The sequence below is a fragment of the Lynx canadensis genome, chromosome A1, assembly GCF_007474595.2.
Source record: "Lynx canadensis isolate LIC74 chromosome A1, mLynCan4.pri.v2, whole genome shotgun sequence".
NCBI lineage: Eukaryota > Metazoa > Chordata > Mammalia > Carnivora > Felidae > Lynx > Lynx canadensis.
In genome coordinates this window covers 300,610-314,741 of record NC_044303.2, presented here as the reverse complement: position 1 = coordinate 314,741, position 14,132 = coordinate 300,610, and the positions used below count along the sequence as shown (strand labels likewise).

The window sequence follows — 14,132 nt, the reverse complement described above, 5'->3', positions numbered from 1 at the left end:
AGAGAGAGAGAAGCTTTGAGAAAAATCATCATTTTGAACTTGGGCTCCAGAACACAGAAGCAGCTGGAGCTGAACTGATTGCAGAACAGAGGTATAGTTACAGATGCAGCAAAGCTGACCCAGTGCTATAAACCACATAAAGACCTATATGCCACAATCCTTTTATTAAACTTAGGAGGTAAGTAATATGCCTAAATTCCTCAGTTGTAGAAATTGCCAAGGATATTTTTTTTCTTTTTAAGAAATGTGAAAACGTAGAGAAGGCATCAGGCTTCCTGAAAATCTGTAGGTGGTAGTTTGAGTTTGTCTTATCTAGATCTTAAGGAGAAAGATAATATATGCAATTTGCAGATAGATCTCCTGAAAATGAAAACATAATGTTTTCTAGGACAGTGCATTTGAATATTAACAATATCACAATTCCTTTGGTCTAAGAAACAGTCTATTCAGAATGTCCCATGGTATCCCTGACAGGGAGGGAGTGTGGCTCTGAAGATGGAGGAGCCTCACAGTGTACGGTGGGTGCTCACCCAGCACAGCAGAATGCTAAGGGTTACCAGGGTCAGGGTATAGGCCACCTAGCAGCATGGACTCACAGTGACAGTGGCCAGGAGACCCTCAGGCACATTGGCCACAATGATGCCAATGAGGAAGATGATGGAGTCCAGGACATGATACTTCAGGGACACTGCGATGATGAAGAAAAGGATGCCGATGGAGATGGCCACTCCTCCCACAATATGAACAAAGTGCTCAATCTCAATGGCAATGGGTGTCTTCTCATTTCCAACTCCTGAAGCCAGAGAGGCAATCTGACCAATGATGGTGCGGTCGCCTGTGTTGATGACCATGCCAGTCGCTGTGCCTACAGGTGAAATAGACATTTTATTCCAGGAGTCCTCAGCTACAAGGGGACCACAGCTCGTTTACAGTCCTCTCTTTGCTGGCTTACACGATCAATTAGCACATGACATTACAAAGTTCTCTGGGCTTTTCAGTTCCATGTTTTCTCTTGGAAAGGCTTTGTAGCAAGAGGTGGTAAAGAGATAAGAACATAAAACCTAAGGGGGAGAAGGGGGATGGGTGGGGCATGTGGTCCCGAGAGACAGCCGGACTTACCTTCCAGACAAGTTGTAGAATAGAAGCCGATGTTCTTTGTTTCCAGGGCATTGTCATGGGTAAACTCAGAGGAGCGGGCTTGGGGCTCCGATTCCCCAGTGAGAGATGAATTATCTACCTAGAAGAAATTTTGAAAAAAGTTGAAGACTAGGCATCTTGTTCCTGTCACAGTTACACTGAGACCTGGAAAGACAACATAATTGCAACTAGTTATGAGCGTGATCTTTGGGGTGTCCTGTGATGCTTACCTTACAGCCCTGAACAGACAACAACCTGATGTCTGCAGGGATCCGGTCTCCTCCTTTAATCTCCACTATGTCTCCCACCACTAGTTGCTCTGCAGGGATGGTCTTCTTTTCGGAATCTCGAATGACAAGAGCTTGCTGCAAAGGAAAACAGTGGCAGACAACTCATCCTGGAATGATGCCAGTGCTCCTCCATCTGCACCTTCCCACATCTCGGGAATGCAGGCCATGGAAGCCACAGCTCTCGGAAGCCAAAGACTTGTACCTAGGGACTGAACATACTAAGATCTCTTGTTTCTTGAGGAGGAACTCTTAGAGAGTTCTTGGAACCAGAATATGCTGTTGTGGGCAGATAGAACAAACTGACAGCCCTGGGCATGACAGTAAGAGGGACAATTAATGTTGAGTGATCTTGGATGGGATGTGCAGGGAGAGCCCTGAAGCCTGAGCCAAAGGGTTTAGTAATCTTGCTCAGATCAGGAAAACTTTAATGGAGTGGGAGGCAGATCTCCCACTTCTTAGCACAGACGATCCCATCCAGAACCCTCTCCAGCTGGCAGCTCCGTGGGCCAGGGGCAGCTTGGTTTTCCTACTGTGCTGCCAGTGGTGTGTGGTCTCCCTAGAGGACACCTAACATGGGACCCTGTGGGAAGACAGCAGCAGGAGGCCTCCCTCACCAAGAGCAGTTTGGGACAATGTGCAGAGAGGCTCCAAAATGGGTGCAAAAACGGTCACAGATGAAGAATTGCAGGTTGACCTCCTTGGCTACCAGGGAATACTCCTGAACTTCTACAGCTCACTCTTGGAAGTCCCTGAATTACTTTTGTTTGAACAGTCCACCAAAGCTCATGAGCAGTAATAGAAGATGTTGTGTGATGATTGATGCTTCTGTGCTTTGTTCTCGACTAAGCATTTTCCTGTGTCCTACTTCCCTGATCATCTCAAAACTCTGTGCTGAAGTGGGGCTTCAGAGGGACTGCCTAAGACTTAGACAGCAAACGGTGGAGCACAGACTCTCTGCCTCAGAGGCCCCACTCTCCTCCTCATCTGGTGCTTCCTCATCTGAAGTCATGTGGAGACCAGAGAGGGATGGCTGCTACCCACCTGTGGGATCATCTTATTGAAGGTGGCCATGATGTTGGTGCTTTTTGCTTCTTGGTAGTAAGCGAAGATCCCCGTTAAAATAACAACCAAGGCAAGCACGCAACCCAAGTATGCCTGGGTAAGGAGGAGAAGCATCGATCAGAAGAACAGGCATCAGGAGTGAGTCAGGTCCTAGGGATAGAGCTCTCCATGGGAAGGCAAGAGACATGGCAGTGGTATTCTGGTGTCATTTATAGGCCACAAAATTTATCCATTTAATGTGCATAATTCAGCGATTGTTAATGAATTTACAGTTTTGCAACAATCACCACAATACAGTTTTAGAACATTTTCATCGCCCCAATAAGATCCCTAGTACCCAGTTGCAGTCATTTCCCACTCCCACTCCCCGATCCTGGCAACCACTGATCTGCTTTCTGTCTCTAGGATGCACCCATTCTAGACATTTCATATCAACAGAATCATACAGTGTGTGGCCTTTTGTATCTAGCTTCTTTCTCTTAGCATCATGTTGGCCAATTCAGTTTTTTGGTTTTGGTACTCAGTTATCAGCAGGCATAGACGGTCCCCATGTTAAAGGGAGACAATTAGCTCTGAGGTGAGAGAACCCCAAAATATTTCATATGGATACAGATATTTTTTCCCTTAGGAACTTAGAGTGCCCCTCTTTCTCTCTTTAAAATTCACGCCTCATGCTGCCCCTGAGACATCAGAAAGTTAGCTACAATTTCTGTTTTATAGCTGGTAAAATTCTTGATTTTCTCAAACCCGCACAGTGAGTGATCAGTGTAGACTCCTGATTCCAGCTCTGCCCACCAAAGGCCTTACTTTATGATTGTTTTCCCATTACTAGTTTAGCAAACCCTAGAAAGAGGCCCCCTTACGTTGTCTAGGGATGAAGACTTATTCATGGAGTACTGGATCCCATATGCAATCCAGCACAGGATGGCTCCTATCCACAGAAGGATGGAGAACCCTCCCACCATCTGCTTGAGAAACTTGATGATCTCCGGTGTTTCCTTGGGAGGAGTGAGGGCATTGGGACCATTCTGAGCCAGGAGCTCAGCAGCTTGGGTGCTAGAAAGACCCTGAGAAAGCCAAGCAAAAACAAATAGGAATTAGACATTTCTCTTCTCTGAGGTTGGACATCATTTTTTCTGCAGGTTGTGGGTAGCAGTTAACCATGCGCAAGGAGGACCCGGGAAAAGTAGATGATGCCTCCTCTCCCCCAACCCTCACCTTTTTAAAAAGAATATTTAATATTAGTGCTATCAGCCAAGCGATGTACTCCATATATTTGCTCATATACTCTTCCAAATAACTCTCTGAAGAAGGTACCATTATTATCCTCATTTTACAGATGTAGAATTTGAGGCACATGGAGGTTAAATCATCCAGCTAGTACATGGTACTACCAGATTGAACCAGGCAACCTGGCTTCAGAGCCATTATACTACACTCTAGATAGGAGTAACTTGGCTAAGGAGGATTTGAAATATAAAAGCTAATCACCAGGGTTAAGGGCAATGTAGTAATTATCCAGAAAATATTCTCTATTGGGCTAATTTTTCATCCTTAAGTCTGGTGTCTTTCTGCTTTTCTATATATCCACCCCAAGTTCTAAGTTCTTGCTCATCTTAAGTGTTATAAATCCTACCAACCCCTGAGGCCCACATCAGCAGTCACTTCTTGCCAGAAGCCATTCCTGGTAAGTGTGCCATCCACAGGTGCACACAGGCCCCTCCACCACCTTGAAATCGTGTATTGTGATTCATAAGGCTTTTTTTCCCCCCACAAACTATCCTTTGTGGAGAAAGTCTTGTCATTACTTTTTCTCCCTAATACGTTGTAAGCTACCTAAAGGATAGTTTAAAGACTACCCTTATTCATTTTTGTGTCTTTTATAGGGTGTACTGCTTCTTCGGTAATAGAGGCTCATGTATTTGCTGAATAACTAGATTTGGAGCCACCAACTTGTAGTATAGTTCAAATAAAATTTACCACCTTCTCCTTCTTATGGCCTTCTCTAATCTCTCGGCCCCCAGCTCCCTGTCATGGCCCTGTCCACCACTTGACCAAATCTCCTCCTCCTCCTGCTTCTCTACCTTGGTAACTGGGATCAGGGATCTGTTCAAAAACTCCAGCAAAGCACAGTTCTACGAGTTATTTCTTTGAAATGTCTCTTGAATCTGCCCCCTTCCTTTCCCATCTTACTGCTACCACCCTGTTTTGGTTCCTCATTTTGTATTCCTGAGTGATTGTCTCATTCTACTAGACCCTTCCATCTCCCGCTTAAAAAAAAAATATCTGTCTACCTACCTATTGATACCTATATATATCTCCCACCAGAATTGCTTGTCTGTTTCCTCTCTCTCTTCTACCAGAATCTACCTATCTATATCTATATATATCTTCTACTATCTTCTACCAGAATTGCTTTTTGAAAACCAATCTTACTCAAATCACTTCCCTGTTTAGAAATTGTGTGTAAGTACAACTAATATAGTCCTTATTCCTTAGTTTAATATGGAAGTGTTTGATAGTTTCACCCAAATTACCACTCCCCAGCCTTATTTTTTATCCCTCTTCTCCCCTTTCCACACACATTAGCTCCCAGAAACCCCAGACTGATTTACAAACATACCCTGTCCTCTCCAGCTCCTGGGTACTCTGCTAACTTAAACCTGAATCCTCCTATATCCTGATTTACGCACTGCTCCATCCAGGGAGCCTGGTTCCTCTGGTCAGAATGGGTCACTCAGCACACTGTTTAAACCTATCTTTGCCATCTAAGTGGAACAGACTGGATGTTATGATACTCCCCTATATATCCGCATCCCTTGCTGGACTGCTAACTCCTTGAGACCAGGGATCACCTGTCCCTCTGCCCCTCTCACTGCTCGTCCTGTGCGGTGCACATAGCTCTTTTTGTTGCCTTCGACAGATGTTTCCAAATCTCCTGATGTCAAGACACCAAAACTTTTGAAATTTAATTTGAATTTGAAGCAGTCCTTCTGTGATGGGGGAATTTGCTAGATGCCTTGGAGCACACCAGTGTGTGCTCTTCTCAGAGGAAGAGGCAGACAAGCAGGGCTCTAAGACTGTCACTCTGGATGCTTGATTTTTAACACTGGTTTTCCCCACTCTTTGATAAGACCATTATACTTCCTGGACATGGAGGTTAAAAGTAATCTCTGCCTCTGACCACGACCATAAAGACGTGTCTGAGTCTTCCTGGGGATACCACAGCTTTCCTGCAGTTATAACCAAAAGATTGTTTACAGCCAGGCATCCAGCTCAGCTGAGGGGCTTGACTTGGGGCGTGGTTCAGCCCCGCCAGCTCTTCAGGTTAACCAGCCCCCTCTCACATGCTGGGTATGTAGGTGAATGGCGTTCCCAAAGTTGCTGCTTCATCCTAAAGATGCCATCCACTTTTCCACACACCCTAAGCACACAGCTTTGTACAGTCCTTTGTATAGTTCCGTCCCAGTCTTCCTGATCCCCAGTCCCCTGATGACTTACTGTAATGATGTTTGTACCATATTTCTTTTCCAACTCCTTAATGCTGAGTTTGTGGTCATCCTGAAGTCCGTGAAAAGAAGAAGAGAGTGCATTAGATAATTCCAAAAGACACAAATGCTAAACTAAGTTTAGACCAGCCCCTGAAAACTGAGAGTAGCACTGAGGATAGAAGGGGGGGGGGCAGGAGTGAGGGAGAAAAGGAAAAAACCCTCTGTGCCAGGTGGTTATTGCAGTGAGGGAAGAGAGAGTCTCGCTGCAAGAAAGGCTTGCTCTTCTGATTCACTGGCCAGGGGATTTTCTGGCCATCCCTTGAGTTCAGGCTTAATTTGCCATTTACCACATAATAACGGTCTTTAGTTTTTATGAACAAAGCAATGCATTTCACCTCAATCTGTTCTCCAGCACATGCAAATTCTAGCATACCTCTCTGTTGTCCAGATACTAGTGATCTGGATACTTAGTTCAGACCTGAGTTCTGGGATCAGTTGAGGGTGATGAGCTATACCTAACCAGACCCATCTGATATATTCTCACAACTTATTACCCGTGCAGCCCTCTTTGGGGAGGTAGTCTCTGGTAGGAAGAGGCAAGAGTTTCCTTAATCAAATACTTGAGACTCAGGGAGTTCACTTGTTAGAGAAGTCCTGAGACTTACAATCTGCCAAATAAATACCAGTATGGTCCACACTTGCTAATTTTGTTATAGAATCATCAGACTAAAGCAGAGTTTCTCAACCTTGGCATTATAGACATTTGGGCCAATAACTCTTTGTTGCAGGGGGGTGGGGGGGGGGCTTCCACCTGCTATATGCCACCTATTAGCAACCTCCGTGGAGTTGTGATCACCAAAAATGTCTCCAGACCTTACTAAATGTCCCCTGGGGAGCAAATTCCTCCTCTCCCTTCCCTTGAGACCCACTGGGCTACAGGATTAGAAGCCTCTTCCTGTCCTGGAAAACCCAGGGTTAAGTAACTCTCCTGCACCCTACCTAGAAAATCTAGCACTCAGGATTCTTTTTTTTTTAATATGAAATTTATTGTCAAATTGGTTTCCATACAGCACCCAGTGCTCATCCCAACAGGTGCCCTCGTCAATGCCCATTATCCACTTCATTCTCAGTATTTAAGAGTCTCTTATAGTTTGCCTCCTTCCCTCTCTGTAACTTTTCTTTCCCCCTTCTCCCCCCACCTGGTCTTCTGTTAAGTTTCTCAGGATCCGCATATGAGTGAAAACATATGGTATCTTTCTTTCTCTGACTGACTTATTTCACTTAGCATAACAGTGTCCAGTTCCATCTACGTTGCTACAAAAGCCCAGATTTCATTCTTTCTCATTGCCAAGTAATATTCCATTGTATGTATAAGCCACAACTTCTTTATCCATTCGTCAGTTGATGGACATTTAGGCTCTTTCCATAATTTAGCTATTGATGAAAGTGCTGCTATAAACATTGGAGTACATGTGCCCCTATGCATCAGCACTCCTGTATCCCTTGGGTAAATTCCTAGCAGCAGCACTCAGGATTCTTTAAGGTCTGATCATCTGAAACAAAGATTTATACTGTGATGGGTAAAAGAACCATCTCTTTTCTTAAGTACATGCAAAAAAGTGACATGTTGTGTAAGAGATTAGATTTTCCAATTACAACATTTTTTTTGCCCTTTCTTCAGCCAGATTCTGCTTTACTCATTCAGTCGTTGTACTAATATTAACAATTGAAAGATATTGCTGGGGATTCAAAGGATTAAGACACAGTTCTGTGCACAGTGTGCTAAGTTCTGGGCAGACAGAGGTAACAGGTGATTACAGCCATTGTTCACATGGATGGAACTCAGACTTTAAGGAGCCTATATATAGTGTGAGGCAGAATACCTTTCCTCTTCCTTTATCCCTGACTTTGTGGATGAGAGCATGGGGGAGGGGGAGGAGGAGGGGTGGGTGCCTCTGGCGCACCCTGCTGGCCGGCACTAGAATAGCTCAGGGCATCATCCTGTGGCTCAGGCTTGGGTCATAAATCAGCCTGTTTATTCAGAAGCCAGGGATACTTTAGTTCTTGTCAAAGTTCCAATGTGCCAGAGGGCATCCAAGTATGCTGTCACAAATGAAATTATAGGATTCTTGTGAGAATGTTGGGAAAGAAAGATGTTCCTCTCTCAGCAGGGAAGCAGGGGAACACCGGCTAACACCATAAAAATTATTTTCCTATATTATACATCTTCACAAAATGCTCAAAAAAGGGAGATTGTCTTCATAGTAAACAGGCATAATGGATATACGTTCATGTTGTAAGTAGCAATTTCAAGGAAGACTAGATTTGCCTTCAATCCTAAATGCTAGAGATACATAGGAAATAAGAATGGCTATCTTTCGTCTGGTGCTGTGCTAAGCCTTTCTCCTCCTTTACTTCATTTAACCCTCTAATGACTTCAACAGGTAGGCACCATTTTTAATTCCTGTTTTTCAAAATAGGAAATGAATGTCAATCAAACTGGGATCTGAATGTGGGTCAGTCCAGTTTCAGGGCTGTGTTCTTAACTGTCAGAACATACATGGACAAATACCTAGTGGTGTGCTGCTGAATGTTTAGCGAGCCTGCCAGGAAAAATAAACTAAAAGCTCTGATTTATAGCATTCACTGATTTCTCACCATAGCCAAATTTCAAGCTGCTAACCCAATGTCAACCAACTTGCCAAATTCCTGAATATTTAACAATTGGCTCGCTAGCCCACATGAACTTGCACCACTACTATCTGCTCCAACAATAACAGAATTTTAAAGTCTGCAGTGAACTGCAGGGGCAATCTAGCAAATTTCGGGCTTGGTGTGGAAGTTTCCGCCTTGACGTTCCTAAGATGTAACCTGTCACATTTCAGTTCTGAGGCAGGTCTCTCCCATGGTGGCCAGCTTTAATAATTCCAAAGTTCCTCCTTAACAGGAATACCAGGCTTCCATAAATCACAAAATGACTAATTATAAATTACACCTTAAACTACAAATTGCATCAGTTACACAATATTCTTACTTTTTTCTCACTTTTCCCCCTCACCCCTGCAAATTGCTTATTTCCCACTTTCCACAAAGAAAATGGAGCTTCACTGAAGCTAGGTGGTTTGCTCCCAGTTATCAATCAGTGAAGTGGAACTTAATTGAGCCTAAGGTTCTCTGAATCCAAGCCCAATATTCTTACCAGTGAAATTATTCTTTCTCATGGGGCATACATAGCCAGAAACCTAGCAAGGTTTCGTGGTTTTGGTTTTTCTCCTGCATGGTTCCAGCTCCAACAGTTTTACCTTACCAGCTGAAAACTGGCAATCGGTCACCTATGTCTCAATGAAACAGCCAGGAAGGAAAGAGGTCTGGGCTGTGCCTGTGGGGACTGGAATCAGAGGCTCTTCCCTCAGAGTGCCTACAACCAGAATACAGGAATCCTGCACGGGACCTACCCCTGGGTAGATATTATCACGCCATTTATTTTAAACAAGGAAACAAATCTCATGGCGGAGCGGGGAGGGAGATTTTCAAATCGTCGAGACTGATCTTTCTTTTGTAAGAGGCAGGTTATAGGGGCAAGTTCTCAGGGGGAAGGGCAGTACTCGGTGGACCCATTTGGCTTAAGGACCAAATCAACTGACCAGATCCAGTTCTTTCTTAAGCTCCTCTTTCTGGTGATTCTTTTTGGGTTCAAAGCAGTTCTTCAGGCCTCTGTACTTCTCCTTGCCATCCCCCTTGTCTGTTTGGTCAATGTCTTTCGTTCCACTGAGCTCCACAGAGTAAATTTCTAGTGTTTTCTGAAAGGAAAGCAGAGGTGCAGTATTGGTCCAAGATGGGTTTTCTGAAGAGGCTCAAGCTCTTCTCCCTGTGGGTCAGGGACCGGCAGGGAAGGGAGCCTCCCTCGCACCTTTCATTCTCTCCTCTGGCGAGACTGTGGAGAGGTTCTCTCTCCCCCACCTTCAAATAGCAACTCCTGGACCCCTTTCTTTTCCTCTCCTCCAGTGTAGAGGGAAGGCTAGGCCACACAGCCCTGCCAGCATCTCCTCAGGGTACCCCTCTTGGGGGTGGGGAAGGTGGGAAGTTACTTCCCCCAGCTGGAGACATGACCCCTCCAAGAAGCCCCAGGGGCGCCCTAGTATCTTGCTCCCCACAGGACACACCGGCCGTCAGTCCCGCTTCTCGGGTGCGGCGTGCCCACTGAGCTCATGAACCTCAGTCGCGGGCAGGGCGGTCTTAACCCCCCGCCCCGCTCCACCTTCCGAATCGGAGCCGGCCTGGGACCCCTGGGGCCCCTTCCCCCGAGGTTTGGATTTGGGTCTTCACCCCAGCTAGCCGCAGGAGGGGAGAGGGGCCGTGCAGAGGCCAGAAGGAAGGCAGAATAAAGACGACCCGCCCTCCCTCTTTCTCCTCGCCTTCCACCCGTCCGCACTGGTCTCGGGCGGACGCCGGGGGCCGCACGCACCTTGACCATGGCGCCGCTAGTGGCGCCGCCTGCGGGCGGGCGCGGGGTCTGGGCTCTGGCAGCGGCGGCGGCGCGCGCAGCGCGGGGGTCCCGTCGGGCTCTGGCGGCAGCGGCGCGGTCCCGAGGCGCACCTCCCGCGGCCGAGCGCCAGCCGCTGCCGCCGGGAGGCGGTGCCCGCCTTAAATGCCGCCCGCCCCGCCCACGCGCCAGCCTCGGGACGCCCCGGGAGGCGGGAAAGCCGCAGGCGCGGGCCCCGGCGCGGAAAACCACGACGGGACCTCTATCTCGGGAGCCGGGCGCGGTGCGGGCCCTGGCCCGGTGCGCGGGGTCCTGAAGGGCAGCGCCGTCGGCCCAACGCGGCCCGCCGCCGAGCGAGCTCCGGACGCTCACGAGGCCTCGTCCAAGCTGGGGTGGAAGCCCTCACCCGCTTTGCTTTTAAAATTTGCTTACCAACAAAGGAACTGGCAAAAGTTTGTAAGCAGACGGGGGAATTGCAGTTCCTGGCGGCAACTGCTCTCGAAGGTCTGGCCACACGAGGCGACTTATTACCGGAGAGTGGATTTCCACAGGCGAGTGTGGCTGTCAGGGTGAATTTGGGAATAACCGAGAGAGCTGTGAGGCGTAGCTGAATGACTTCGGGGATGCGGGTAAGAAGTTGGAGTTCTGAAACAATGTGGAGGCAGGAAGTGGAGAGGAGAGATGGGAGGAAGCCGCGCAGCCCGGAGACTCCGGGACTTGGCTGTGCCCCGTGGGCAGAACTGAAGCTGCGGGCTGAGGCCGGACAAACACCCCCACCCCCTAACTGGCACAGACGTCTCCCCCTTCCGCCAATGCTACACACGCAAGTCCCTTCCTTGCCGCCTGCCTTCCTCCCCACCCCCCTTCCTTTCTTATTTTCTTTCCAAAATGGCAGACTTTGAAGTCCGACGCCCTCCCCCAACACACCCCTGTGGAGCTGGGCAACACCAATGACTCACTCCTTAACTAAATGGTAAGAGACAGGAAAATCCCGGGTGACACCTGGTTCGCACATACACATTTCGGGTTCTGTCAAGTTGGAGGGGATATTAAATTCTAGTCCAAACTCAAGCAACAGTGGCGCCCTGGAGTAAGTCTGTATGGTGTCCCTCTTTCCTTCTCTCATGGAGAATGTTCTTCAAAGGAAAAATTTGAAGCCAGGGCTAAGGAGAAGCAAAATTTTCGTGCAGCTGACATTCCCACTGTTTGCTGGGAATGCAAGAAAAGGGACTTTGCGGGCCCAAGTGGCTGCTGGCTCACCGTCACCTCTTCCAGCCCCTGCTCTACCTTCTTGGACAGATACAGAATAGAGAAGCAGGATGCCTGGAGAAATGCCCCTGAACTCAAGTGTGATCCAAGCTTCCAAAGCAAATGCAGATTCACTCTGACTTGATTAGGGGGAAGAGAGAGGGGCGTAGGGAGAGGAATAGGCTAAGAGAGAGGTGATGGCATCGATTTAGAAATCAGCAAATTGTGACGATTCCTCCTAGAGAAGGTTGCTGTTTACTCTTGTTGGTGTCAATTTTGGGAAAGTGTTAGTTACTGCTAAACTGGACAAAAAAGAACGTTGTCAGATTCTCTGGCACCTCTCTGGTCCTGCAGAGTTCCTGGCTTCTGCCAGTCTCAGCCACTGCTGCTGTGACCCATGTGACACTGTGATGCCATCAGGTATCCTAGAGTGTGACTTCTACCAAAAAGGACAAATAGGGCTACTCCACACACACACCCTGACTTGTTGCTGCTCTGCTGCTCCCCAGAGTCCACACATCCCATTATTTCTTGAGGAGAATGTCCGTCTGGGAGGCAGGCACCTGGAGTAGTCCTCACCTGATAGAACTGTAGTCTGGATTTCCCCTCAGAAACACAGACTCCCCTCTTTCTGGCCCCGGGGACTATCACGCATCCTATTCTGGGCAATGTACCCTGAACTCCACCCAATTCTAATGACCTCTCTTGAGTTGGCCCTAAAGGCCAGGGTTCAACTCAGGACACCTTCTCAGCCTAAATACTATGGTCGCAACTTCTGCTTGAGGCTGGGTTTTCCTGTCTGTCAAAGGAAGCCTATCCATGCCAAGAAGCTCTTTTAGGACTGTCCTCATTGATAAATATTACATATTTGGGATAGGCTGTCATAATATATGCAGTTACTCCTAGCTCATTTTAATCAATTAATGCACTTAATTTATGTGAAACTATAACAGACATGCGGGGGGGGGGGGGGGGTGAGAAATGGTACTAAAATGTGTCATTCTCTGCCCTCAAGAAAGTTACACTTGAGTTGGAGAGGCAAAATTAACGAACAGACAATAGTAAAAGACCCAAGCAGAAAATAATTTAGCAGTAAATTGCATTGATTTTAAGCACTTTAAGAGCTTAAAGGTAAGATGAAGGAGATGGCAAGATTTTTAAATTTTTTTAATTAAAAATTTTCAATGTTTACTTATTTTGAGAGAGAGAGAGAGAGAGAGAGAGAACACGTGAGTGGGAGAGGGACAGAGAGAGAGAGTGAGGGAGACACAGAATCCCAAGCAGGCTTCAGGCTCTGAGCTGTCAGCACAGAGCCTGATGCGGGGCTCGAATCCACAAACTGTAAGATCATGACCTGAGCTGGAGTCGGACACTTAACCAACTGAGCCACCCAGGTACCCCAAGATTTTTATTTCTTAGAATTAATTATTCAGTTTTTTTTTCTGTCCCTTTTCACTCTCCGTGAAAGGTAGGAGGGAGGCAGAAAGAGTGGCAGAGTTTGGACCTTGTGTTACTGGATCGCGTTTGTTACCCTGAAGGCCACCCCCCCCCCCCGCTCCTGCTGCAGAATCCTGGGTAAAGGGACATCTGCCAGCTGGCTCCAGGCAGTGTGAGTGTGAAGATTCAACAGAAGAAAAGGGGATCCAGGTGCTAATGGGAAGAGGAAGGTTCACTTCCTGCCTCACATCAGGATCAGCCAGTGCCACTGCTGCCCACTGTTTTCTTCCTCTCCCTGGATTCCTGTCCCACGCACACAGGCAGTCCCCACACACCTGTGTCCACTCATCGTGCCAGGCTATGACTAGGCTGCCTTTCTGCACGGATGACGGTGTCTGGATTAGAGTCAAAATGAAAAGCCAAAACCAAAACAAAACTGGAGGCAAGCACACCGCTATACTGCTTCCTCATTTCTTCATGTATAAGAAACTCTGAGGTTGGCATCTGAACAACCTGCAGAAAGGAAACCTGCTTTCTGAAATGAGCACCAATACCATGATAATGGCCCTGCCTGAGGCTGTTAAAGACCATGACTGGAGTGGATGGGGGTGATTTTAGAAGTAGGTAAAAGGCTTGCAGGGGCCTTAGGTGGGGCCATGGGGGCATGCCACAGGGCATGTTTTTTCCCCCTTGTGAATATAGCTCCCTAAAATATTAGGTTACTAGGGTTTATTGTCTGTGACTTATTTTGGGTACTAAGATCCTTTTTCAAAAACATCACCATTTTCCTTTTAATAGGTGATTGAAAAAAATTGACTGCCTTCTGAAGTTCTTAAATTTTTGAATCTTAGGGTGAAACATTTTTCCCATTTGAATCATCTTCACCTTTCTCATGGAATTTAACCATATATATGTGTGTAACATATAAGACACATAGCACATATGACGTGAAGGATATTATTCATAGAAAGGCGCTTGGTTAAT

At 46.9% G+C, this 14,132-nt stretch overlaps 1 protein-coding gene across 1 annotated transcript in view; it reads right to left on the bottom strand.

Annotated features, from left to right (window-relative positions):
- The window catches only part of ATP12A (ATPase H+/K+ transporting non-gastric alpha2 subunit), a 29,128-nt gene extending 18,674 nt beyond the window's left edge, over window positions 1-10,454 (bottom strand). Inside the window, exons 1-8 of the mRNA XM_030307179.2 lie at window positions 10,446-10,454; window positions 9,625-9,780; window positions 5,991-6,050; window positions 3,353-3,556; window positions 2,469-2,582; window positions 1,368-1,502; window positions 1,120-1,237; window positions 597-865 (exon numbers count right to left, since the gene is read on the bottom strand). Of these exons, the coding sequence (XP_030163039.1) occupies window positions 597-865; window positions 1,120-1,237; window positions 1,368-1,502; window positions 2,469-2,582; window positions 3,353-3,556; window positions 5,991-6,050; window positions 9,625-9,780; window positions 10,446-10,454 (1,065 nt within the window). The remainder of the gene's footprint in view (window positions 1-596; window positions 866-1,119; window positions 1,238-1,367; window positions 1,503-2,468; window positions 2,583-3,352; window positions 3,557-5,990; window positions 6,051-9,624; window positions 9,781-10,445) is intronic.
- Between the last annotated feature and the right edge of the window lie 3,678 nt (window positions 10,455-14,132).